General features: G+C 49.3%; 1 protein-coding gene across 2 annotated transcripts in view; it reads right to left on the bottom strand.

Annotated features, from left to right (window-relative positions):
• Positions 1-27630, bottom strand: part of ddr2a (discoidin domain receptor tyrosine kinase 2a) — a 268687-nt gene that overhangs the window by 50500 nt on the left and 190557 nt on the right. For both annotated transcript variants that reach the window (XM_072511516.1, XM_072511517.1), the window contains 4 exons: positions 26231-26333; positions 20711-20939; positions 16245-16392; positions 11089-11194 (listed from right to left, as the gene is read on the bottom strand). In XM_072511516.1, the coding sequence (XP_072367617.1) occupies positions 11089-11194; positions 16245-16392; positions 20711-20939; positions 26231-26333 (586 nt within the window). The remainder of the gene's footprint in view (positions 1-11088; positions 11195-16244; positions 16393-20710; positions 20940-26230; positions 26334-27630) is intronic.

The following is a 27630-nucleotide window of genomic DNA, read 5'->3' as shown; positions in this document are numbered from 1 at the left end:
GGCACCGCCGTCTTGTCCCCCTTCGGCCACGTGCACCCCATGGGCGCCGCCATATTGTCCCGACCCCGCAATGTGCGCACCATGGGCGCTGCCATCTTGTCCCGACCTCGCAATGTGCGCACCATGGACGCCACCATCTTGTCCCCCACAGGGTCTCCGGACATCCCGACATCGGAACCGCACACGCTCGCCACCCGAAGCATCCGATGGCTACCCACAGCTCACTTCGATGACGCTGGATCAATCTCGCCCGCACAACCTGGCCACCGCGTCGACGACGGTTAAAATCAACGGCCACGTGATCTCGTGCCTGCTGGACTCCGGGAGCACCGAAAGCTTTGTTCACCCAGATACGGTAAGGCGCTGCTCCCTCGCGGACCACCCTGCTAATCAAAGGATCTCCCTAGCCTCTGGATCTCACTCTGTCCCGATCCGAGGCTTTTGTACAGTCACCCTCACGGTCCAGGGCGTAGAATTTAGTTATTTCTGCCTCTATGTCCTTCCTAATCTCTGCGCTGCACTCCTGTTGGGCCTGGACTTCCAGTGCAACCTCCAGAGCCTCACCCTCAAATTCGGCGGGCCCCCAAACACGTTTGTTTAGCTCGGTGGGCTAGACAGCTGGTTTGTAATGCAGAACAAGGCTGGCAGCACGGGTTCAATTCCCGTACCAGCTTACCTGAACAGGTGCCTAAATGTGGTGACTAGGGGTTTTTCACAGTAACTTCATACTTGTGTCAATAAAAGATTATTGTGCACCCAACTGCAGCTCCTCACAGACCGCATGGTTCGGTTGGAGCAGCAATTGGATGCACTTAGGAGCATGCAGGTGGCGGAAAGCGTCATAGATCGCAGTTATGTAAATGTGGTCACACCCAAGGTGCAGGCAGAGAAATGGGTGACCACCAGAAAGGGCAGGCAGTCAGTGCAGGAATCCCCTGTGGTTGTCCCCCTCTCGAACAGATATACCCCTTTGGATACTGTCGGGGGGGATAGCCTATCAGGGGAAAACAGCAGCAGCCAGAGCAGTGGCACCACGGCTGGCTCTGATGTTCAGAAGGGAGGGTCAAAGCGCAGAAGAGTAATAGTAATAGGGGACTCTATAGTCAGGGGCACAGATAGGCTTCTGTGGACGTGAAAGAGACTCCAGGATGGTATGTTGCCTCCCTGGTGCCAGGGTCCAGGATGTCTCCGAACGGGTAGAGGGAATCCTGAAGGGGGAGGGCAAACAGGCAGAGGTCGTTGTACATATTGGTACTAACAACATAGGCAGGAAGGGGCATGAGGTCCTGCAGCAGGAGTTCAGGGAGCTAGGCAGAAAGTTAAAAGACAGGACCTCGAGGGTTGTAATCTCGGGATTACTCCCTGTGCCACGTGCCAGTGAGGCTAGAAATAGGAAGATAGAGCAGACAAACCCGTGGCTAAACAGCTGGTGTAGGAGGGAGGGTTTCCGTTATCTGGACCACTGGGAGCTCTTCCGGGGCAGGTGTGACCTGTATAAGATGGACGGGTTGCATCTAAACCGGAGAGGCATAAATATCCTGGCCGCGAGGTTTGCTAGTGTCACATGGGAGGGTTTAAACTAGTATGGCAGGGGGGTGGGCACGGGAGCAATAGGTCAGAAGGTGAGAGCATTGAGGGAGAACTAGGGAATAGGGACAGTGTGGCTCTGAGGCAGAGCAGACGGGGAGAAGTTGCTGAACACAGTGGATCTGGTGGCCTGAAGTGCATATGTTTTATTGCAAGGAGCATTACGGGTAAGGCAGATGAACTTAGAGCTTGGATTACTACTTGGAACTATGATGTTGTTGCCATTACAGAGACCTGGTTGAGGGAAGGGCAAGATTGACAGCTAAACATTCCAGGATTTAGATGTTTCAGGCGGGATAGAGGGGGATGTAAAAGGGGAGGCGGAGTTGCGCTACTTGTTCGGGAGAATATCACAGCTATACTGCGAGAGGACACCTCAGAGGGCAGTGAGGCTATATGGGTAGAGATCAGGAATAAGAAGGGTGCAGTCACAATGTTGGGGGTATACTACAGGCCTCCCAACAGTCAGCGGGAGATAGAGGAGCAGATAGGTAGACAGATTTTGGAAAAGAGTAAAAACAACAGGGTTGTGGTGATGGGAGACTTCAACTTCCCCAATATTGACTGGGACTCACTTAGTGCCAGGGGCTTAGACGGGGCGGAGTTTGTAAGGAGCATCCAGGAGGGCTTCTTAAAACAATATGTAAACAGTCCAACTAGGGAAGGGGCGGTACTGGACCTGGTATTGGGGAATGAGCCCGGCCAGGTGGTAGATGTTTCAGTAGGGGAGCATTTCGGTAACAGTGACCACAATTCGGTAAGTTTTAAAGTACTGGTGGACAAGGATAAGAGTGGTCCGAGGATGAATGTGCTAAATTGGGGGAAGGCTAATTATAACAATATTAGGCGGGAACTGAAGAACATAGATTGGGGGCGGATGTTTGAGGGCAAATCAACATCTGACATGTGGGAGGCTTTCAAGTGTCAGTTGAAAGGAATACAGGACAGGCATGTTCCTGTGAGGAAGAAAGATAAATACGGCAATTTTCGGGAACCTTGGATGACGAGTGATATTGTAGGCCTCGTCAAAAAGAAAAAGGAGGCATTTGTCAGGGCTAAAAGGCTGGGAACAGACGAAGCCTGTGTGGCATATAAGGAAAGTAGGAAGGAACTTAAGCAAGGAGTCAGGAGGACTAGAAGGGGTCATGAAAAGTCATTGGCAAATAGGGTTAAGGAAAATCCCAAGGCTTTTTACACGTACATAAAAAGCAAGAGGGTAGCCAGGGAAAGGGTTGGCCCACTGAAGGATAGGCAAGGGAATCTATGTGTGGAGCCAGAGGAAATGGGCGAGGTACTAAATGAATACTTTGCATCAGTATTCACCAAAGAGAAGGAATTGGTAGATGTTGAGTCTGGAGAAGGGGGTGTAGATAGCCTGGGTCACATTGTGATCCAAAAAGACGAGGTGTTGGGTGTCTTAAAAAATATTAAGGTAGATAAGTCCCCAGGGCTGGATGGGATCTACCCCAGAATACTGAAGGAGGCTGGAGAGGAAATTGCTGAGGCCTTGACAGAAATCTTTGGATCCTCGCTGTCTTCAGGGGATGTCCCGGAGGACTGGAGAATAGCCAATGTTGTTCCTCTGTTTAAGAAGGGTAGCAAGGATAATCCCGGGAACTACAGGCCGGTGAGCCTTACTTCAGTGGTAGGGAAATTACTGGAGAGAATTCTTCGAGACAGGATCTACTCCCATTTGGAAGCAAATGGACGTATTAGTGAGAGGCAGCACGGTTTTGTGAAGGGGAGGTCGTGTCTCACGAACTTGATAGAGTTTTTCGAGGAGGTCACTAAGATGATTGATGCAGGTAGGGCAGTAGATGTTGTCTATATGGACTTCAGTAAGGCCTTTGACAAGGTCCCTCATGGTAGACTAGTACAAAAGGTGAAGTCACACGGGATCAGGGGTGAACTGGCAAGGTGGACACAGAACTGGCTAGGCCATAGAAGGCAGAGGGTAGCAATGGAGGGATGCTTTTCTAATTGGAGGGCTGTGACCAGTGGTGTTCCACAGGGATCAGTGCTGGGACCTTTGCTGTTTGTAGTATATATAAATGATTTGGAGGAAAATGTAACTGGTCTGATTAGTAAGTTTGCAGACGACACAAAGGTTGGTGGAATTGCGGATAGCGATGAGGACTGTCTGAGGATACAGCAGGATTTAGATTGTCTGGAGACTTGGGCGGAGAGATGGCAGATGGAGTTTAATCCGGACAAATGTGAGGTAATGCATTTTGGAAGGGCTAATGCAGGTAGGGAATATACAGTGAATGGTAGAACCCTCAAGAGTATTGAAAGTCAAAGAGATCTAGGAGTACAGGTCCACAGGTCATTGAAAGGGGCAACACAGGTGGAGAAGGTAGTCAAGAAGGCATACGGCATGCTTGCCTTCATTGGCCGGGGCATTGAGTATAAGAATTGGCAAGTCATGTTGCAGCTGTATAGAACCTTAGTTAGGCCACACTTGGAGTATAGTGTTCAATTCTGGTCGCCACACTACCAGAAGGATGTGGAGGCTTTAGAGAGGGTGCAGAAGAGATTTACCAGAATGTTGCCTGGTATGGAGGGCATAAGCTATGAGGAGCGATTGAATAAACTCGGTTTGTTCTCACTGGAACGAAGGAGGTTGAGGGGAGACCTGATAGAGGTATACAAAATTATGAGGGGCATAGACAGAGTGGATAGTCAGAGGCTTTTCCCCAGGGTAGAGGGGTCAATTACTAGGGGGCATAGGTTTAAGGTGAGAGGGGCAAAGTTTAGAGTAGATGTACGAGGCAAGTTTTTTACGCAGAGGGTAGTGGGTGCCTGGAACTCACTACCGGAGGAGGTAGTGGAAGCAGGGACGATAGGGACATTTAAGGGGCATCTTGACAAATATATGAATAGGATGGGAATAGAAGGATACGGACCCAGGAAGTGTAGAAGATTGTAGTTTAGTCGGGCAGTATGGTCGGCACGGGCTTGGAGGGCCGAAGGGCCTGTTCCTGTGCTGTACATTTCTTTGTTTTGTTCTTTGTTCTTATCCCCCCTTACCGTTTGCAGCCTTGCGGTCAAGGTCGACCTCCCCTCCCTTTTTGCCAATCTAACTGCGGATTGCAAGCCCGTTGCCACTAGGAGCAGACGGTACCGCACCCAGGACAAGACCTTCATCAGGTCCGAAGTCCAGCAGCTGCTTAAGGAGGGTGTTACCGAGGCCAGCAAGAGCCTCTGGTAGTGGTAGTGGTTAAAACTGGGGAGAAACACAGGATGGTCGTGGACTACAGCCAGACCATCAATCGGTACACGCAGCTCGACGCGTATCCCCTCCCACGCATATCTGATATGGTCAATCAGATTGCGCAGTACCGGGTCTTCTCAACAATTAACCTGAAATCCGCCAACCACCAGCTCCCCATCCGGAAGTCGGACCGGCCATACGCTGCCTTTGAGGCAGACGGTCGCCTCTACCACTTCCTTAGGGTCCCTTTCGGTACCATAAATGGGGTCTCGGTCTTCTAAAGAGAGATCGACCGAATGGTCGACCAGTACGGTTTGCGGGCCACCTTTCCGTACTTAGATAATGTCACCATCTGCGGCCATGACCAGCAGGACCATGATGCCAACCTTGATAAATTCCTCCGCACTGCCACTCTTCTCAACCTGACCTACAACAAAGAGAAGTGTGTGTTCAGCACGACCCGGTTAGCCATTCTCGGCTATATAATCCAAAACGGACTTCTCGGGCCCGACCCTGACCGCATGTGCCCCCTCATGGAACTTCCCCTCCCCCACTGCCCCAAGGCCCTCAAACGCTGCCTGGGGTTCTTTTCCTACTACGCTCAGTGGGTCCCCAACTATGCGGACAAGGCCCGCCCACTCATTCAGCCCACTCAATTCCCCCTCGCGGCCGAGGCACAACACGCTTTCGCCCGCATCAGAGCAGACATCGCTGAGACTGGGATGTGTGCAGTGCATGAGTCACTGCCTTTCCAAGTAGAAAGCGACGCTTCAGATGTCGCCCTTGCCGCCACTCTAAACCAGGCAGGCAGACCTGTGGCATTCTTTTCCCGCACCCTTCATGCCTCTGAAATTCGACACTCATCCGTCGAAAAGGGGGCCCAAGCTATCGTCGAAGCTGTGCGGCATTGGAGGCATTACCTGGCCCGTAAGAGATTCATTCTCCTTATGGACCAACGGTTGGTCGCCTTCATGTTCAATAATACACAGCGGGGCAAGATCAAAAATGATTAAATCTTGCGGTGGAGAATCGAGCTCTCCACCTATAATTACGAGATCTTGTATTGCCCCAGTAAGCTCAACAAGGCCCCAGACGCCCTCTCCCGAGGTAACTGTGCCAGCACACAAGTGGACCAACTCTGGGCCCTACACGACAGCCTTTGTCACCCAGGGTTCACTCGATCGTGCCATCTGGTCAAAGCTCGCAATCTGCCCGACTCCGTCGAGGAAGTAAGGACAGTCACCAGGGACTGCCAGGTCTGTGCGGAGTGCAAGCCGCACTTCTACCGGCCAGTATGCGTGCCTGGTGAAGGCTTCCCGCCCCTTTGAACGCCTCAGCGTGGATTTCAAAGGGCCCCACCCCTCCACCGACCGTAACACGTACCTTCTCAGTGTGGTCGATGAGTACTCCAGATTCTCCTTCGCCATCCCATGCCCCGATATGATGCCTGCCACCGTCATCAAGGCCCTCAGCACCATCTTCGCTCTGTTCGGTTTCCCCGCCTACATCCACAGTGACAGGGGATCCTCATTCATGAGCGATGAGCTGCATCAGTTCCTGCTCAGCAGGGGTATAGCCTCCAGCAGGACGACCAGCTACAGCCCCCGGGGAAACGGGCAAGTAGAACGGGAGAATGGGACGGTTTGGAGGGCCGTCCAGCTGGCCCTACGGTCCAGGAACCTCCCAGCCTCTCGCTGGCAGGAGGTCCTCACTGATGTTCTACACTCCATCCGGTCACTATTGTGCACCGCCGCTAATAACACACCCCATGAACGTGTTTTTACCTTCCCCAGGAAGTCCACATCCGGGGTGTCACTCCCGACTTGGCTCGCTGCTCCAGGACCAGTCCTTCTCCGTGGGCACGTCCAGCTCCACAAGGTGGACCCCTTGGTGGACAGCGTTCACCTGCTCCACGCCAACCCTCAATATGCCTACGTAGAGATCCCCGACGGCCGCCAAGATACTGTCTCACTCAGGGACCTGGCACCGTCAGGTTCCACCCCAACACACACACCCACCAATGCGCCCCCACAATAGTTACAAAATCAAAATACAGCGGATATGTTGTTCCAGTAAAAGGCTATTGAATTGAAACATTAACCTAGTTGATCATTTTACAGATGCTGCCTGACCTTCAGAATATTTCCAACATTTTCTATTTTTATGGCATCGTCGATCAGCTAGATGATTTTTCCCATGATGTATAAATTTTCCACAAAAAGGACTTGGAATAGCAAATGGTTAATGGTGGTTGCATTCTTTTTACATTTCTTTAAATAGGCAGCACAGTAGCACTGTGGCTTCACAGCGCCAGGGTTTCAGGTTCGATTCCCGGTTGGGTCACTTTCTGTGCAGAGTCTGTATGTTCTCCCCGTGTCTGCGTGGGTTTCCTCCGGGTGTTCTGGTTTCCTCCAACTAGTCCTGAAAGACGTGTTGTTATGTAATTTGGACATCCTGAATTCTCCCTCTGTGTAATTGAACAGGCGCCGGAATGTGGTGATTCTGGGCTTTCCACAGTAACTTCATGCAATGTAAGTCTACTTGTGACAATAAAGATTATTATAGTTCTTTAAAGATAGAACATAGAACATAGAACAGAACAGGCCCTTCGGCCCTCGATGTTGTGCCGAGTTTTGTCCGAAACCAAGAAACAGCTATCCCACTCCCTGTCATTCTGGTGTGCTCCATGTGCCTATCCAATAACTGCTTGAAAGTTCCTAAAGTGTCCGACTCCAGTATCACAGCAGGCAGTCCAGTCCACACCCTAACCACTCTCTGAGTAAAGAACCGAAACCCTGAAATAATGTACCCTGTGTTCAATACTTTTTAAGTTAGGACTGTGCTAAATATTTTCTGAAACTGGCTATATTGTTACTGCACGCAGTGTTGCAGCTTGTCAACAACATTATCTGAAGATAGATTCACTGCTGTATGAATGCACTGTGATATCCCAATATCACACATCATAGTTAGTCTACTTTTCTAAAAATTCACTGACTTAGTTTCATCCTTTTGCTGTAGTTTGTCAGAGTTGTTTTGTTGCTCTGTGTACAGCACTGATGCTAAACCTGTAGCATTGATGCAAGTGAAACATGACTTGAATCTCTTGTAATCCAGGACCCAACCTGGTGGTTATTTAACCTGAGGAACTCAGGCAAGGAGCAAGGTTGAGAAGGTAGGTCCTTCATGAATAACCTCAGCTGGAACGGGAATTGAACCTGCACTGTTGGTCTTGCTCTGCATCACAGACCAGCTGTCCAGCCAACTGAGTTAAACTGGCCCCGATTACCCGCATTTTATTTACAGAAAAGATGAGTGGCGCCAAAGTAAGGTGGCAGGTAGATGGTTTGGTGTAGAGGTGGGTGGCATGGCCTTGCAAATGCGAACTGTGGGTGAGGAAAGTCTCCCTGTTAGACCTATTAGTGTTGTGTTTTGCTTCTGTACTTTTGTTATTTTGGAATCCTTGCATGTCTCCTAGCAAGGTACAGACAGACTATGTATCCTAGAGAAAACTGGGGGCGCGATTCTCCGAAATGGAGACACTTGGCGCGATTCTCCGAAATGGAGTCACTTGGCGCGATTCTCCGAAATGAAGACTAAGTGTTCGTGCCATCGTGAACGCCGTCGTGAACGGGCGTGGGACTACCGATTCTGGCCCCCACAGGGGGCCAGCATGGCGCTGGAGCGGTTCACGCCGCTCCAGCCTCCGTTCTCGGCGGCAAATGGGCGCCGTGCCAAATGTGCGCCGCGCCAACCCGTGCATGCGCGGGGAACTTCTTCAGCGCGCCGGCCCCGACGCAACATGGTGTGGGGGTTCAGGGGCCAGCCGCGCAACAAAGTAGGCCCGGAGGGGGAGAGGCCGGCCCGCCGATCGGTGGGCCCCGATCGCGGGCCAGACCTCATCGGAGGCCCCTCCCGGTGAAGGAGCGCTTTTCCCCACCCCACAGGCCGCCCCCCGACCCTTTGCGCAGAGTTCCCGAGTGAACGGCGCCGGCGAGACTCTGCCGTTTCCGCGCGGCTGCTCGGCCCATTCGGGCTGGAGAATCGGCGGCCCAGCTGCGGACAGTGGCCCGTGACTGGCGCTGCGCCAAACACGCCGGAGCAATTGGCGCCGATTCTCCGCACCTCAGAGAATTGCACGCCGGAGTCGGGGCGGCGTGGCGCGGTTGCGCCAATTCTCAGGCCCGGCGCGGGGCTGGGAGAATGGCGCCCTGGGTTCCTCTTTCTCCTCCTTTGTGGTTGGCCCCTCTGGTGTTGTTGGAGCAGAGGGAAGTGTGCATTTGTGTACGCCCGAGCCCAGTTGGTTAATCGTCGCCTTTCTTGGGTTCGTCTTAGAGTCTATCTTTGCTTGGGGGTTAGGGTGAATGGAAGAGTAAGTTACCCTCCTCCAAGTCATCTCATCTAGGGATTTCCAGACTGTGCTCCTTCTTGAGGCTTGAGCTCGCCTGGGGAGGCAGTGTCCTGTTTCTTATGAGGCTATGCTATTCAGTCTTTGGTATCATTTTTGCAATGGTGTACATTGTTTGAAGTTTAGCGGCTAACACTGGTGTTTCCCTCTGCCTGGGATTCTTTCTTTATCTGGGTAGTTGATGTGCTGTTACAGGCACTCATTTGTTATATTTAGTTTTATAGGGTTTCCCTTATTGTGTTGGAGGGGGAAGCATTATATCCCCTCCTGAGACACCCCATTGATGGGTGTCTTGACAGCTCACCTTCTCCTTGTTGGAGTTTCCTTGGTGGAGAGTGGTTTCGGCTTTCTGGTGTTGGTGAGGCCTGGACAGTGTCTGATACATGTGAGGATGTGCACCACTTTACCATGTTTATGTGGCTTTATCCTCTTCTTACTCAGTCTCTAGGTTATCTGTTTGCCATCTTTTCTGGTATAAATGGAAGGTACCGAGATTAATGGTTCAGCTGAACTACCTATGCTGGTGATCTGTCTTTTCTGTATTCATGTACACTGAAACATTTAGACTGCACTATGCCAGTTGGAGGATTTAATTTGTAAAAATTATAAGATTTCAATTAAAATATAGTTGACAAAACAGAGCAAGGAGGGATAGATCAGAAATTGTGACAACAGCTGGTGAAAGAACTAGGTTTTACCGAGTATTTGAGCAGGAGAGAAAGGTGAAAATGCAGTGAGATTTAGGGAGGGAATTCTCGGATTTAGCACCAAGGCAGCTGAAGGCTGTGGTGGGGTGAAGAGAATGGAGAATGCGGAAGAGACCAGAGTTAGGAGAACATAGGGCAAGATTTTCCAATCTGGCCAGCAGTGGGTGGGAAGGCAAATTAGAAGAGTGGCCAAAAATAACCCACTCATGGTTCTCGAGGGATTGTAGCGCTTGAAGAGGATGACCAGGAAAAGGAGGGAAGGAGGGGTTTGGGTATCCTTGCAATTCAACAGAACAAAGACCGGGATTATCGGTGCCACACCATCTCCGTCTATTCCTCCCCCACCCCTCCTCTCCCGATTGGCTACTCGCAGAATTTTCTGGTCCCGAAGTCAATGGTAATTTGCGTTAGTTGCCGGCCGGGAACTCGCCACTGGAGGGTCACCTTCGACGGGATTGGACGTTCCTGCTGGTGGGAAGGGCTGGAAAGACATCCCGAAAGATGTGCTTGTTAGGTGAATTGGACATTCTGAATTCTCCCTTAGTGTACCCGAACAGGCGCCGGAATATGGCAGTGTTAATGTAAACCTACTTGTGACACTAATAAAGATCATTATAATTATTAAAGAAAATCCCAACCAAAATAGCTGACTGAATAATTATGACAGAATATATGACAACCAGCTATGTAATCAGCTGTGTGGTATTCATGCTTCTTTACTTAACTGTAAAAAGTTAAGCTTTTAATGAGATTCCATCGCTCAAAAAAAGTTTATTTACTTTGCACCACATCCTGCCATAAGACAAAAAAGAATGGTTTCAAAATAGGATCAAAACTCTTAGGTGACCTGACGCATGTGCTGTGGTCAGCACCACTCCAGGTCAGAATATTCTACTGTTTGAGAGACCATGAGTATTTGACTTAATAAGAAGCTGAAATTTCTAGCAGATCATTCGAGAAAAGTAAACCGAGCTAAAAAGAAAACTATTTTGAAGATCCATTTTTAGGTAAGAATGTGGACCCTATATATTGTGCTACATTTAGTTAATAAATATACCAGTTTCGTTCATTGGGACCAAATCTAATTGTAACTGAGGAAAGTAGTGGAAGAGGAAAATGTGCTTGGAGAGGAGAGCTAATGGAAACTTATTAAAGTGTGCAGGACATCTTACCTTGAACTGATTGCACCGTCGTAGACTGAATCGTTCAAATAAACAGTGGGCCTCCTGGGTGAGAAAATCTGGTGACCAACTGGGCTACTGTATGACACTAGACCATCTGCGCAAAGACATAAACAGGCCAAATCAAAGATATGATCATTGAGGTGCAACCCTTTTGCCATTTTTGATGGACATTTTTACTCCCTCCACTTGATGAGAAGCTGAACACCATGAGTTAAAAGCAAAGTGGACCCACTTACTGACCTGCTACCACTCCAAGGCCACCTTAAAAGCTGGATGGATGTCTCCTCATGAATTTACATTAATCAGGGTCTATCACATTGCTTTAATCTCAAGTGGTATGACCCCCATGTGAGTGGGTCGTCTGCTATAAAAACTTTGCTGATTAGAAGGAATTTGGCCAGAAACACAGGTTCTTAAAGCAAAGTAAAAAAACAACCAAAATGTCCTTTGAGAGGCCATTAGGAGCACAGGTTGCCCTCGCAAGCAGACAAAAAATAATTTGGGCTACCGTAGCCACCTAAAATGGCTGATTCCCTATTAATTTGGCCAAAACCCGATTTAAAATGGCTAACCGAAAAGGCTGATGGGAAAAGCAAGCAACAGGACACAAACGGACTGCTGCAGGCAGAATATCATATTTGGCTCTGGGGAAGTCGGCCAAGATCGATACTCAGGACTGTTAACAGCCCATCAACCCAGACATCTGCAGTTATACTCAGGACTATTAGCAGCCCATCAACCCAGACATCTGCAGTTTAATCGGCTATCCCTGGGAACAATTGCAACATATTGCCATTTTTGATGCAATCTGCACTGTAATTTCTATGATTCTATGATAATCTATGATATTAGCAATTGAATACCGGGCCAGATCTGTCGGCGCCTGCAGTGGCCGAAACAAAGGCAGGTGAACGACCACCCCCCGATCGGGGAATCGCCTCGCAATTGGACGTATCGAACCCAGTGATTGGGAACAAGTCCAATCACTTGGGACTCAGGGTCAAGGGCCGCCCCGAGAGGCGGGAAGCCCCTGGGCCCTATAAAGTGAGGGGCTAAGTTCAGATCTCTCTCTCTCTCCCTTCTTCGCCTGCTCGAGACCTTCGCAAGAACATCAACCAGCAACTGTAAGTTTGAATCCAGCGATCGCTATCCGATAAAGACTCCTAGCCATCGACCTGTATCAGCCTTTTGAATCCCGCGGGACAGATCCAATTCGATAAGCCATTCGTTTCACTGACCTGGTGGGCTCTTCCTAAAGTTAAGTATTGGCCAGTAGTGATAGGTTTCTATATAAATAGTAGGATTATTGTGTAAACATTACTTGTTGTATATAATAACTTATAATGACTTATTAATCATAACTTGAGCTTGAACCACGTGGCGGTATCAGAAAGATACCTGGCGACTCGTGAGCAAAGGTGACATAATCAGAGCTAATAAACTAAGGCTAAAAAGAGCAACACTACCGATGCCCAGCCTCCAATTCTGTATTCTGGAATGTTCCAGCATGCTCCACCTGACAGCGTTCCTTGTCAGGCCCCCCAATATTGTGCAGGTTCAATCATAGGAAGCTGCCGAATTGGGGATGGGCTTATAATGGAACAAGAATTAGCTATGAAAGTAGACTAGGCATTGTGCAAGCATGCGTTGCTGGGTCTGCCCATGCATTCAGCCAGCTGCTGGCTCAGGCGTTAAAACGTGCCCTGTTCAATTTTACTCTCAAATCAAGGAAGCTACGACTTCTCCCGTCTAAAGTTGCATTGAAAATAAATGGTGTATTGCATGCCATTTTGAATTTGTGCCAATTTACCACATAGTCATCAATAGGAGGAATTTTATCTGCCTTCCCCCCTGCTCCCTCCAAAAGTATTAAGGCTAACGCCCCTCCCTCAACTATCATCACATTTAACTTATGATTGTGGGAACTCACCTTTTGCCAATTAGTTATCATATTTACCTATAATAACAACAGTGAGGACAGTTCATAGAATTACATAGAAACTTATAGCAAAAAACAGGCCATTTGGCCCAACAGGTTTATGCCAGTGTTTGTGATCCATATCAGTCTGCTCTTTCCCTACTTATCAAATGCTATCAACATGCCTCTATTCCTGTCTCTCTTGCTTACTTATGTAGCTTCTTCTTAAAGGCATCTCTGCTACTCCATGCAACTATTCCACATAATAACAAATTTCACATTCTACCCATGTTAAGAAATTTCTCCTGAAATCCTTACTGGATTTATTAATGACACATGAGGAGAAACATCTTCTCTACAGCGACATCTATCTAACCCCTTCAGAATTGTGACGGCCTTTACCATGTCACCTCTTTGTCATCTCTATTCTAGAGAAAGGAGTCCCAGCCTGTTGTGACTTTTCCGATAAGCATATCTTCACAGTTCTGGTATGCTCAGAAGTAATACATTGGGCAACAACACCTTGGGGGTGTCCTAAAGATGTAATGAGGTTCCATATAAATGCAATCGTTTCCTTCACATCCTTGTTTAACATTCTGTGGCTGTGAGTTCCAAAGTTAGTTTAAAAGAAGCTATCGCCACATGATTCTGATCCACATTGATACCCATTAAGCTGCCAATCTGCAACATTGCAGAAGTTTTGAGGTTTGTGCCCAGGAGAAAACCCAAAACCTGACATTCCTCGTCATTTCAGTGTAAATAGTCTACCACCTTATTCTGAGGCAGTGTCCCCTGGTTCTAGACCCTCCAGCCAGAGAAAATATCCTTCCTGTTGAGCCCTGCAAGCATTTTGTATGCTTCAATGAGAAATTCAATGAAAATAAGAGCTGTGCATCATTTTTGACACTAATGTTCATAGCTGAATGACACATTTCAATGTGATTTACATCAAGATACACTGTAAGATTTCCAAACATTTTTTCAGGAAAACAATGCACTTTGACCTTTCACAAGTGGGGATTTTATACGATGGTTGAGACATCTCCTCACCTCCCTAATCCCTCCCATTTAATATCTCTCTCTGTTTCCGGAAGCTTTCTTGAAACCCTTCTCCTCAAACATGCTTTCTTGTCCCCCACAAACACAATAATCTTTCTGTTCCCCTTTTTCCTCATGATCTGCATCGATTTCACTCCTCCACCCTGTAAAGTACCCTGGAAAATGTAAATAATTGTTGGCAGGATTGCTTTGGATTTCAATATCAACCAACTTGGAGGTTAATTCCATTATTTGAATTCATTCATGGGCTGGTTTAGCACAGTGGACTAAACAGCTGGCTTGTAATGCAGAAGAAGGCCAGCAGCGCGGGTTCAATTCCCATACCGGCCTCTCCGAACAGGCGCCGGAATGTGGCGACTAGGGGCTTTTCACAGTAACTTCATTGAAACCTACTTGTGACAATAAGTTATTATTATTATGTGGGCGCCGCTGGCTCTGCCAGCATTTGTTGCCCATCCCTAATTGCCCTTGGGAAGGTGGTGGTGAGCTGGCTTCTTGAACCGCTGCAGTCCATGTGGTGTCGGTACATCCACAGTGCTGTTAGGGAGGGAGCTCCAGAATTTTGACCCAATGACAATGAAGGAATGGCGATATATTTCCAAGTCAGGATCTTGAGTGGTTTGGAGGGGTGTATCCAAGTTGTGATGTTCTCATGCATTGGCTGCCCATGTCCTTCGAGGTGGTACAGATTGTGGGTTTGGATGAAGCCTTTGATGAGTTGCAGCAGTGCAGCCTGTAGATGGTTCACACTGCTGCCACTGTGCGGTGATGGTGGAGGGAGTGAAATTTAAGGTTGTTGATTGGGTGCCAATCAAGCAGGCTGCTTTGTCCTAGATGTGGGCAGCACGGTAGTACAGTGGTTAACACTGTTGTTTCACAGCGCCAGGGTCCCAGGTGCGATTACTGGCTTGGGTCTGTGCTAAGTCTGCACGTTCTCCCTGTGTCTGCATTGGTTTCCTCCCACACATCCCGAAAGACGAGCCGTTAGGTGAATTGGACATTCTGAATTATCCCTCGGTGTACCTGAACAGGCACCGGAGTGTGGCGACGAGGGTATTTTCACAGTAACATTGCTGTGCATGTGCAGTGTTAATGTAAGCCTACTTGTGACAATAAAGTTTATTAAAATTAAGATGGTGTTGAGATTCTTGAGTGTTGATGGATCTGCACTCATCCAGGCATGTGGAGTGCCTGTCCCAAAACAGGTCACCTTGGGAGAACATGATTCCTCTTTAATTCTCCTCCTCATTTTAAACCCCTTTGCTTGCAACTTCATCCATGAACTTGCACATCCCTGTCTCTGTAATCACCTCCAGCCATACATTCCTCTGAGTTATCTATGCTCCTCAAATTCTGCTCACTTGAGCAACCCTAACTATTGGTGTTTGGGCCTTCACTTCTAACACTCTGAAATCACTTCTGGCTGGTTTAGCACAGTGAGCTAAACAGCTGGCTTGTAATGCAGAAGAAGGCCAGCAGCGCGGGTTCAATTCCTGTATCGGCCTCCCCAAACAGGTGCCGGAATGTGGCGACTAGGGACTTTTCACAGTAACTTCACTGAAGCCTACTTGTGACAATAAGTGATTATTATTATTATTACCATACCTCTCCCTCCACCTCTTTCCTCCTTTAAGGCACTACATCTTTGACCAAGCATTTGGTCATCTGCTCTAATATTGCCTTTCTGAGGTTTGCTGTCATATTTTAATAATGCTCCTGTGAAGTGCCTTGTGACATTAAAGGTGCTTCATGAATGCGAATTGTTGCTGCCCGAAACATACACACTCACAATGTATACATAAACACATGAAGGAAAGGCGTCTTTTGTGTATTGCCATAGCTGAATTGACACTGGATGTAGTAGAGGTAATCCAGAAATGGCCGCTAAGAAACAAGTGGAAATATGAAAGTACACCACGGATCCCAATATCACTTGGTCATAACCTGCCTTTAACATACAGGGCGAGGTCTTCCGGCAGTTCACGCTTCTCGGGATTTCCCTGCGGCGTGGGGTAGATTCAATGGGAAATCCCATTGACAGCGGCGGGTCCAGAAGATCCTGCCACCAGCCAACAGTGCACCGCCTCCCGGCACCAAGAAACACACCACGGGGAGGCCAGAGAATCTCGCCTGTTGTCTTATTTTTTGAAACAGTTTACACACTTACCTAACCACTCACATCCATACAGCTCCACTCTCATACACACACTCATGGAATGATCAGTCATTGGTATGAACCGGATGAATCTGGCTATCATGGGTGGCTCTAGGTCTCTCAGTACAGCATCATATGGGTTTACATTTCCTTCAATCACCTGAGAAAGGAGACACAATAATACATTTAAAATGAGAAAGGCCTGCTTTCACAAACTCAGGTATTTCAAGGTTTTGAGTGAAGTTTTGTGTTAGATGTCACACAGTGTCAGCAGTCTCGCCTTGGGCTCGGAGGTCGCCAGTTCATATCCTTGAGAGATTTTGGCTCCATGTTTAAAGTGAAGGATGTGTGAAAACTACAAAACAGCAGCAACCCAGAATCATTGAGATAATGAAAGGCTGTATGTAAATGCAAATTATTATTTTTCTTTATACATTACAATTGAAAATGCATTACTGCCACAATCAATACATGCATGTAATACTTTGTATTAGGCTTATTATGGGGGCGATTCTCCAATGTTGGGCCCAAGAGTTTGCGCCGTCTTGAACGCCATCGTGAGAACCGGGCCCAGTTACGTATGATTCTGGCCCGCACGCGCTGGAGCGGGTCACGCCGCTCCAGCCTCCTTTTGCAGTGCCAAATGGGCGCCGCGCCAACCCGTGCATGCGCAGTTGGGCCAGCTCAATCCTGCGCATGCGCAGTTGGACCGCTCCATCCTGCGCATGCACGGGGGACTTCTTTAACGCGCCAGCCCTGACTCAAGATGGAGTCGGTGTTCAGGGGCCCAGATAGTAGGCCTGGGGGGGGGGGGAGGGGGAGAGGCCGGCCTGCCGATCGGTGGGCCCCGATTGTGGGCCAGACCCCATCGGAGGCTCCCCCTGGTGAAAGAGCACCCCCCCCCCAAAGGCCGTCCCCCGACCGTTCGCGCAGAGTTCCCGCCGGCAGTGACCAGGGGTGAACGGCGCCGGCTGGACTCTGTCATATCGGAGCGGCTGCTCGGCCCATGCGGCCCACTGCTGGCGCCGCGCCAAACGAGCCAGCGCAAATGGCGCTGATTCTCTGCACCTCGGAGAATCGCACACCGGCGTCGGGGCATCGTGGCGCGGTTGCACCGATTCTTCGGCCTGCGGCTCGGAGAATCGCCCCCTATATGTACATTGTGTGTAATCAATGTGCTGTAGTCACTTGAAAAACAACTTTTATTGTGCATACAATCTATTGAGAAAAGTTAACGCATCTTCATTAAGTTCAGAACTGATGGCAGAAACTCAAATAAATTATTCAGAGATCATAATGAACTAACCAGGGACACAAAATAACAAGACGTAAAGAAAGCCAGGGGCACAATCTAACAAAAAATAAAACAGAGTCCGTTCTGGGCACAACTAGAGAAGTCCCAGTTGTGGGAATGACCTTGCTATCTAAAGGCATTCTTTTTTGGTGAGGCCCCGTCGAAGCCACACACAGTCGCATTTCCTGCACTGAGGATCTCCGCTCGTTTTAAAATGGCGTCCCAATCTCCTGACCTCCAGACTCCCAACTCACCTGTTGGGAGGGGGTCGTTGAGCCCCCGCAGCCCATCGCATATGGGCAGGGCACCCTGGGCATCGTTCCTGCCGCCATCTAGGCATCTTGGCAGCACCTGGGTGGCATAAGCAGTGCCGGGGACCACCCTGCCCAGATTCCAACCACCGGGGACATCTGATCACCTGGATGACCCTGCCAAGTGCCGTTCCGCCTGGCTCCTATTTGTGGGGACCACTGTTAAACAACACCCGGCTGGGGTCTCCTCTGCGAGGGCAGGAGACCCCAGGTGCCGGCTAGGTCTGGTGTCAGCAGAGTCAAGTGATCTTTTAATTGTTCACAACGACGCGTGAGATCTTGTGGTGTAACAACCGTCGGGAATCCCGGAAGATGCCTCTTGCGGGATCTCCCGGCTGGGTCCCGTCCCGATTCCGGTGGGATACGGCCAATAAATTGCACCCCAGATTTCCATTGATAGAGTATCTTTCATCATCTCACATTTTCCTAAAATGTGAACAGTCAAGAATATCTTTGAAATCTAGCTACACTGTTGTAATGTAGAAACCATCAGGAACACAAGGACAATTGAAGTGAGGTGCCTGCTGATTGGTCACAACATTGACTGTGAGAGCAATGTGCTCCCTCTGAGTCCAAAGTGTAAATATTTATTTTGTTTTTACCATTTGAAGTTGATGATAGTTATATTAATATATAAATGCTTAACCATTTCTATAATTCAATATTAAACATACAGCGGGCAAAATTCTCCATTTGGGAGACTGAAGGCTGGATTCTCCGATTTTGAGGCTATGTCCGGAGGATCCCTGGCGTTTTACGTGGGGAAAATCGGCGCCACCCCAGCACCAATCCTCCGACCGGTGAGGGGCTAGCAGCCGCGCCACGTAAAACGTCCGGCCTCCACGGAATAAACGGGCAGAGAATTGCCAGGTTCATGGCTGCGTATGGGCACGGCGACCTGCAGCGGTTGCGCCATACTACATGGCGCCGGCCGTGCGCGGACCCGATCTTCCAGATAGTGCCCCCCTGGACACCCCTCGCCACCCCCCCCCCCCCCCCCCCTAGGCTCCCAGCCCTCACCGAAGCCCCCCAGCCAGCAGCACAGCTCCCGCCCGACTGTCGCAGTGCTGGACACAGTCCGACTGCTGAGATCACACGTCAGCTGCGTGACGGGTACTAGGCCCATCGGGGGCGTAGCATGGGGGGGAAGGCCTTTAGGTGACATCCTGATGCCATTCCAACGGCGTGCGACGAATGCCGTGATGACGCCTTTTTGGAGGGGGGCGGAGCATGCGAACACGGCTTAAAACAGGCGCCACCTTCGAATCGGTCATAAAAATGGATTCTCCATCCGATTGCCGATTACGAAATCAGCATCGGGAAAAAGGGGAATCCCGCCCATAGTTCTCTCACCGAAGCTGTATTGCATGTGATTCGCACATGTTATGCATGATGAGGAATATGAGAGATTGTCTCGGTGCCATATTCAGTGGGAGACCTGATAACGAAATCCCGCGGCCACCTGCTCCCGCCCCCCGCACTGCAAATCAATCGTAAATGCATTCAATTCCCAGCTCAACACTTTAAAATCACTGAAGCGTGAAGGGGCGTGACTGGAATGCACTTAACTCTCTTTGATATGGTTGGAACATTGTGGTTTCAGCACTTAGACATACTCATCTATGAAGAAGATGAATGGAACAGGCTTACAGCTGGTTTGTGGAAGCTGTCAATCACAGCCCACTAAAATAAATGAATGAATGACTTCCAGCTAGTGGATCTGAGGGGTTTACACACAGGTCACATCTGTTTTCCAGGAATGGACGCATGGGGGGCGATTCTCCCAAATAGAGCCCAAGTGTTCGTGCCGTCGTGAACGCTGTTGCGTTTCACGACAACACAAACCGGGCCCAGGTACGACCTATTCGGTCCCCCACAGGGGGCCAGCATGGTGCTGGAGCGGTTAACGCCGCTCCAGCCTCCTTTCCCGATGCCAAATGGGCGCCGCGCCAACCCGCGCATGCTCAGTTGAGCTGCTCCAACCCATGCATGCGCAGTTGGGCCACGCCAACCTGCGCATGCGCGGGGGACTTCTTTAGCGCGTCAGCCCCGACTCAACATGGCGTTGGTGTTCAGGGGCCGGCTGCGCAAATAAGTAGACCCAGGGGCGAGAGGCCGGCCCGCCGATCGGTGGGCCCGATCGCGGGCCAGACCCCATCGGAGGGCCCCCCCCGGTGAAGGAGCCCCCCCCCCCCCCCACAGGCCACCCCCCAACTGTTTGCGCAGAGTTCCCGCCGGCAGTGACCAGGGGTGAACACCGCTGGCGGGACTCTGTCGTATCCCGTGCGGCCGCTCGGCCCATCCGGGCCAGAGAATCGGCGGCCCCGCCAATTCCAGCGGCCCGCGGCCGGCACCGTGCCAAACCCGCCGCCGCAAATGGCGCCAATTCTCCGCACCTTGGAGAATCGCGCGCCGTCGTCGGGGCATCATGGCGCGGTTGCGGCTATTCTCCGGCTCGGCGCGGGGCTCGGAGAATCGCCCCCGTGGTGCTTCCAGGTGAATGTTACAACTGTAATTGGTTTCTCTGCTCCTGTCTGGACTGCTCTCTAGCTTCCAGACAGGGGTCTTTTTTTCTGGCAGGTCCCCCTACTTAGGGGGACTACTTAGAAGGATTCCTTTAGTTCGGGGGGATCCTTTAGTTAGGGGGTCCTTGGAGGGGGCCTCCCTTATTCAGTTTAATTTATTTTAATTGAGCTTAGTCGGAAGATACATATTTAAGATCTCAAGTTATGTTTAACTACAATATGTTTCACTGACCATTTGTCCTCTTGCCACATAATGTAGTTGTTACCAAGCGCCAATGAATAATAATTTCACCTGCTCCCTTTCACAAGTGAAGCAAATATTTAGCCTGCCTTCACTGTCGGATATACCTGTTTCCCATGCCGATTTTTCCACGAATTCCATCGGTTCCCATCCCTGCTGTAGTCAAGCCGATACATCTGTGCAAACTCGTTACCGTGGCCTCCAGCGTGGCGACCCTGGGTCCCCACAAGGGTAATAAAGTGCAGTGTTTGCAGGTCAACCTGTAGGAATTCCATGTCTTCAGGATCGACTGGACCATCTGGACACCAGGCTCCATCCCCTTCTTCACAATCCAGTCTGTGGAACAGCAAGAGAGTTTGTCACTGCCAGGGTTATGGCAACAGAACACTGGAGCATTCGAGCTGAATGGTTTGAAATGCTACTGATGCCTGGACTCGTGAACAAAGAGTAAATGTGGAGGGTGAAGTAGAATCATAGAATGGTTATAGTATTTTGATCCATTGCGCTCTCTGCAAAAGTAACTCAGATAGGCCCAACTAAAAATAGAAAATGCTGGAAAAACTCAGTAGGACCGGCAACATCTGTGGAGAAAGAAACAGAGTTAACATCGAGTCCAATATAACATTTCTTTGCAACTTCCAAACCTCCGCCCATCCCGCGGTTCTTCAGTTTATTTCTCTTCAGTTAATTATTCAATTTCCTTTTGAAAGCCACAATAGGCTCTGCCTCCGCTCCCAGGCAGTGCATTCCTGATCCTAACCACATGCTTTGTAAGAAAAAATGTTTTTCCTTGTGTCGCCCTTGATTCTTTTGCCTTAAATCAATGCCCTCTCATTCTTAGTCCTTTCACAAATGGGAACGGTCACTCCCTATCTCCTTGGTCTAGACCCATCATGTGTTTGAGCACCTCTATCAATTTTCCTCTCCACCCTCTCTTCACTAAGGAAAACGGCCCCAGCTTCTCCAATCTATCCATGTAGCTGAAGTCCCTCAGCCTCGGAACCATTCATGTAAATCTTTTCTGCACCCTCTCAAATTCCTTCACATCCTTCCAAAAGTGGCGCCCAGGATTGGACACAATGGGCTAATTCTCTTGCCCCGAGCGCTCATGCGCAAATTACACGGAGACTGGAGAATCACGATGCAGGGACCATCGTGCAGTTAGCGCCAGTGTGAAACCCTTTAGGGAATCTCCCAGCCTCCGCATCCCAACGTAATCTGGTTTGCTCCCAGCACGGGCGTGAACCAGATTATGATATTTAAATGTTCATTTAAACATGCTGGGTTTAAACATAAATGGCAGCAGCGGGAACCCGGAATGAATCACTATTGGTCTCCACAAATGGAGAGCAGCCGTGATGGCCAGGCTCGGGAGCTCGAAGGCCATTGAAGCCCTGGGTGGTATGGAAAATGCTGGGTAGTGCTCTGGCACTGACCCAGGTTGGCAGTATTAAAGGGCTGAAGGGCTGGGGGCCTCGAAAATAGGGAGGCCTCAAGGCGGTATGGGGGGGCCTCCTGAAGGGAGGCGAATGAGGGGGTGGCCTTTGATGACCCCATTGCAGAGTGTTGCTCACTTGCAGGAGGAAGGGATGGTGGTGGGGAGTGTAAGGGTGCTGGTACCAGTGAGTGGAGGGCCTTTAGCTCGGTGGGCTAGGCAACTGGTCTGTGATGCAGAACAAGGCCAGCAACGTGGGTTCAATTCCCGTACCAGCTGAGAATTCTGAATTCTCCCTCCGTGTACCCGAACAGGCGCTGGAATGTGGCGACTAGGGGCTTTTCACAGTAACTTCATTGCAGTGTTAATGTAAGTCTATTTGTGACAATAAAGATTATTTATTTATATTTTATATTTAACCTGCGAGTGGGGGTGTGTGTATAGTTGTCTGGAGCTCGGAGTCTGGCCTTTCCGGCCTCTTTCAGTTTCCACTCCAAAAATAATTCGAAGCGTGGGTGAATTCAGTCAGGAACTCCCCAGCTTCCAAAAAACCTGAGCTGGATTCTACATCGGCCAACGCCGGTATCAGGGTCCACGGTGCAGCGGAGGATTGCAAAATTGGAATGCACTTAGTGCTTGGAATACACTTACCTCACTTCTTTGTGGTCAATGATTGGAAACATTGAGATTTCACTACTTAGAGTCACTCATCCATGAAGGGAGATGAATGCATCAAGGTTGCAGATGGTTTGTGGAAACTGTCAATCACAGCCCACTTCTAGAAAGTTTTGAATGGTTTTCAGCTGATGGATCTGTGCGAGGGGGTCTTCTAGCCAGAGGGTTCCTGCTGGGGGTTCCTTCAGTTAGGTGGTTCTGGGGGTCCCTTTATTCATAAGGTCCCTGTCGGGGGTCCCTTGTGGGGTGTTTTTTCAGTTAGGGGATCCCTGGGGGGTTTCCCTATTCATGGGGTCTGTGGGGAGATCCCTATGTATCGGGTCCCTGGGGGTCTCCCTATTACAGAAGTTCCTGGTGGAGGGATCCCTATTCATGGGGCGCTTGAGGGTCTCCCCATCACAGGGATGCCTGGGAGGGGTCTCCCGAATACAAGGTCCCTGGGAGGGGTCTCCCTAATACAGGGGTCCCTGGGAGGGGTCTCCCTAATACAGGGGACCCTGGGAGGGGGTACCCTTCTTACAGGAGTCCCTGTGCAGGGTGGGGTAGGTCGGATCACCCCCATACTTGGGGGAAAGAGGGAGCACCAAGGCATTTCGATTCCTACCTTGGGTGATTGTGTGGAGTTCGCACTGTCTCCTCGTATCTGCGTGGGTTTCCTCCGCGTACTCCAGTTTCCTCCCACAATCCAATGATATGCAGGTTAGCTGGATTAGCCATTCTAAATTGCCCTTTAGGGTGAGGGCGGTTACAGGGCGAGGGATTGGGCAAAGGGTCGGAGCAGACTCGATGGGCCGAATGGGCTCTTTCTGTACTGTAGGGATTCTATGATTCTTCCAAGATTTTTGGGGCAGGGGGTTGAGTCGCGATGTGAGGCGGGGTGGTGGGGGTGGGGGTGGGGGGGGGGGGGGGGTGGAGTTCATAACTGATTTCCGGTAGGGATAGGGGGGGAGTGGCTAGCAGCTGGGCTTCGCGATCGGGCCACTCGCTCAAAATGGCACCAGATAGCAGGATTCCATTGGGAATCCTTTATATTCCTCGCCATGCCTGAATTCGCATGACAATGGATCCGGAATTGCATCCCGATCTGTGCTCCCGGGGGAATAGTAAATACTCATCCGGCGGGCGAACCTGGGTCGTGATTCTCCGGTTCCCCAGCCACGTGTTTCTCGGTGGCGGGCCGTTCACTGGTGGTGGGATTCTATCTTCCCACCGCTTGCCAATGGGATTTCCCATTGTAATCACCCGATGCAACCAGGAAATCCGCGGCGCGGTTATGCTGCTGGTGGGAAAAGCAGATCGCAACGACCGGAGAATGCTGGCCATAGTCTCCCAAATGGAGAATTCACCCCATTATTAGCATGGATGAATCACACCACACTACCCAGCGGGAATCTCCCTGGTTTTCCCATTGGCACAACACTTTAGAAATTTTGGGGGAAAAACTCCGCCCAATATTCCAGTTTTTTAAAGGATTTGCATAATTTCCTTATTTTTGTACTGTACATTCTTGCTTTTTAACCCACAGGGTCCCATAAACTTTATTAACCACTTTCTCAACCTACTCTGCCACTTTCAACCATTTGTGCTCATATACCCCGCAGGTCCCTCTACATCTACATCCTCTCCAGAATTGTAATCTGTATTTGAGATTGCTGCTCCTAATTCTTCTCACCAATTTGTATCACATCAGTCTTCTCTGCATGAAATTTGATTTGCAACACGCCCACCCATTCCACCAGCCCATCTATGCCCTCTTGAAGTCTATCACTGACAGTTTGCAGTACTTCAAAGTTTTGGCAGTTCATAAAGACATGGCAGGCACTATCATATAACTTCAAATCCACAGAATCAAACAACAATTTGTATTTAACATAGTAAAACATTACCAAACACAAGTTGCTTTCTCTTTTCTTTATTTCCTGGGATGCGGGCATCGCTGGCAAGGCCAGCATTTGTTGTTCATCCCTAATTTCCCTTGAAATGAGTGGTTTGCTCGACCATTTCAGAGAGCAACTGAGTCAACCACATTGCTGTGGTTCTGAAGTCACATGTAGGCCAGACCAGGAAAGGATGGCAGATTTCCTTCTCAAGAGTACAGTAATGAACCAGATGGGGTTTTCGTATGACAATCAATGGTAGTTTCACGGTTACCAATTCTGAGACTAGTTTTTAATTCCAGATTTCTTAATCCAGATTTGATTAATTTAAATGCCACCAGCCTGGGCCTCTGGATTACTAACGCAGTGCATTTCAAGTATAGACAAGGAGACATTGAGGAAAATTGAAGACCAAGAGGTGGTTTTTAAGGTGTATCTTACAGAAGCAAAATGAGGAGGTAGAAGGAGAAGAGGTGTACGGAGGTCATTTCAAAGATTAGGGCCTGAAGACACTGCCACTAATGCCAGAGAGATTAAAATCAGGGATTATTAAGGGGCCAAATTTAGAGGGGCACAGGTGTCTCGGTAAAGGCTGCAAGCGGTTACAGAGATAGGCAGAGCTGAGGCCACAGAAAGATTTGAAAACATTTTAAAATTAGTGCTCTATTCAATTGGAAGCAGCAGGGTGTGACTTGGTGCGAAATAGGACATGGACAGCAATATTTTAGATGAGATCAAGTTTATGAAGAGTGGAAGATGAGATGCCACTGATAAGTACATTGGAATAATTGTGTGTATATGTAATAAAGGCATGGATGAGGTTTTCAGCAACAGATGAACTGAGGCAGGGACAGTCAGACACGTTACAGAGCTAGAAGTAGGATACCTTGATGGTAGAGTAGATGTGTAGTCGGAAGTTTATCTTGAGGTCAAATATTGTACTGATGTTACGAGGGAGAGGGATGGCGTTGGTGGTCAGTGGATGGAGCTTGTGGTGGGAACAGAAGACGATGGCTTTGGTCTTTCCGATATTCCACTGGAGGAATTTTCTGCCCATCCAGCACGAGATGAAATGAAAATCGCTTATTGTCACATGTAGGTTTCAAATTAAGTTACTGTGAAAAGCCCCTAGTTGCCACATTCCGGCGCCTGTTCGGGGAGGCTGGTACGGGAATTGGACCATGCTGCTGGCCTGCCTGGGTCTGCTTTAAAAGCCAGCTATTTAGCCCAGTGTGCTAAACCAGCCCCTGTTGGATAAACAAAGTGACAACTTGGAGATAATGGTGACCTATTGTGCCGGAGCCAACTCTTGAAACAGCTACCAATCAGTTCTATGCCCCTGCTAATTGCATAACTCTTTCTTCTTTCTCTTGTTTTCAGTTCTGACGAAGAGCACAGCGCTGAAATGCTGACTTGCTGTTTCTTTTTAATTCTGCTGACAATTCTACTGTGTTTTGTTCTGGATACAATTAAATGATTGAATCTCCCCTCTGATTTTCCTACATTGTGACATGAATAGATCCTGAGAAATTTAAAAAAATGGTCTGAATGTTGTACAGCTGGTACCTTATCATGTGCCCTTATATAAATCTCATGCCAACCAACCGCAACTTGCAACTGCAAGTGGACTATCCACTCACCGTCCGTGTTTGGCTGCTGTCGAATCGTACCACTGGCTGGAAGCTGTAATGTCTTCATCAGGAATTTTCCTCCCAGACATCCCAAGGGGGTAGCGACACACAGCTGTAGGAGATCACAGGAGGTTAGGTTTTTGACATTCCATGCTTCTAGCCGATCAAGAGAGGACTAAACACTTAAAAAACAAATTCCCAACCCAAACCTGCTCCAACCCGTCCTCTTCCAGCTTTAATTAAGAAGCCTGACAACACCAGGTTAAAGTCCAACAGGTTTGTTTCGAATCACTAGCTTTCGGAGCACTGCTCCTTCCTCAGGCGAATGAAGAGGTGGGTTCCAGAAACATATATATAGACACAATCAAAGATGCAATCCGACACTTTGAATGCGAGTCTTTGCAAGTAATTAAATCTACAGGTCCAGACGGAGCGACTGGAAAGAGGGATAATCACAGGTTAAAGAGGTGTGAATTGTCTCAAGCCAGGACAGTTGGTAGGATTTTGCAAGCCCAGGCCAGATGGTGGGGGGTGAATGTAATGCAACATGAATCCAAGGTCCCGGTCGAGGCCGTACTCATGTGTGCAGAACTTGGCCATAAGTTTCTGCTCGGCGATTCTGTGTGTCGCATGTCCTGAAGGCCGTCTTGGAGAACGCTTACTCGAAGATCAGAGGCTGAATGCCCTCGACTGCTGAAGTGTTCCCCGACTGGAAGGGAACATTCCTGCCTGGCGATTGCTGCGCGGTGTCCGTTCATCCGTTGTCGCAGCGTCTGCATGGTCTCGGCAATGTACCACGCTTCGGGACATTCTTTCCTGTAGCATCTTCTTCGCATCCTTCAACACGTCATCGATGAAGACGAACATCTTGCCAAGGTCATCCCCACACCCCCACTACTTATCTTCAAACAACTGCGCAACCTCAAACAAACCATTGTTTGCAGCAAACTCCCCAAACCACGTGACAATTGCCAGGCAGGAATGTTCCCTTCCAATCGTGGAACACTTCAGCAGTCAAGGGCATTCAGCCTCTGATTTCCGGGTAAGCGTTCTTCAAGGCGGCCTTCAGGACGTGCGACAACGCAGAATTGCCGAGCAGAAACTTATATCCAAGTTCCACACACATGAGTACGGCCTCAACTGGGACCTTGGATTCATGTTGCATTACATTCACCCCCCACCATCTGGCCTGAGCTTGTGAAATCCTACCAATTTTCCTGGTTTGAGGCAATTCACACCTCTTTAACCTGGGATTATCCATCTCTCCAGTTGCTCCGTCTGAACCTGTAGACTTAATTACCTGCAAAGACTCGCATTCAAAGTATCGTTTGCATCTTTGATTTTGTCTATATATATGTTTCTGGAACCCACCTCTTCATTCGCCTGAGGAAGGAGCAGTGCTCCGAAAG

Source organism: Scyliorhinus torazame, chromosome 7 (genome assembly GCF_047496885.1).
Source record: "Scyliorhinus torazame isolate Kashiwa2021f chromosome 7, sScyTor2.1, whole genome shotgun sequence".
Classification (NCBI taxonomy): Eukaryota; Metazoa; Chordata; class Chondrichthyes; order Carcharhiniformes; family Scyliorhinidae; genus Scyliorhinus; species Scyliorhinus torazame.
Note: the sequence above shows the minus strand (reverse complement) of the source record. Positions and strands in the feature narration are given on the sequence as shown.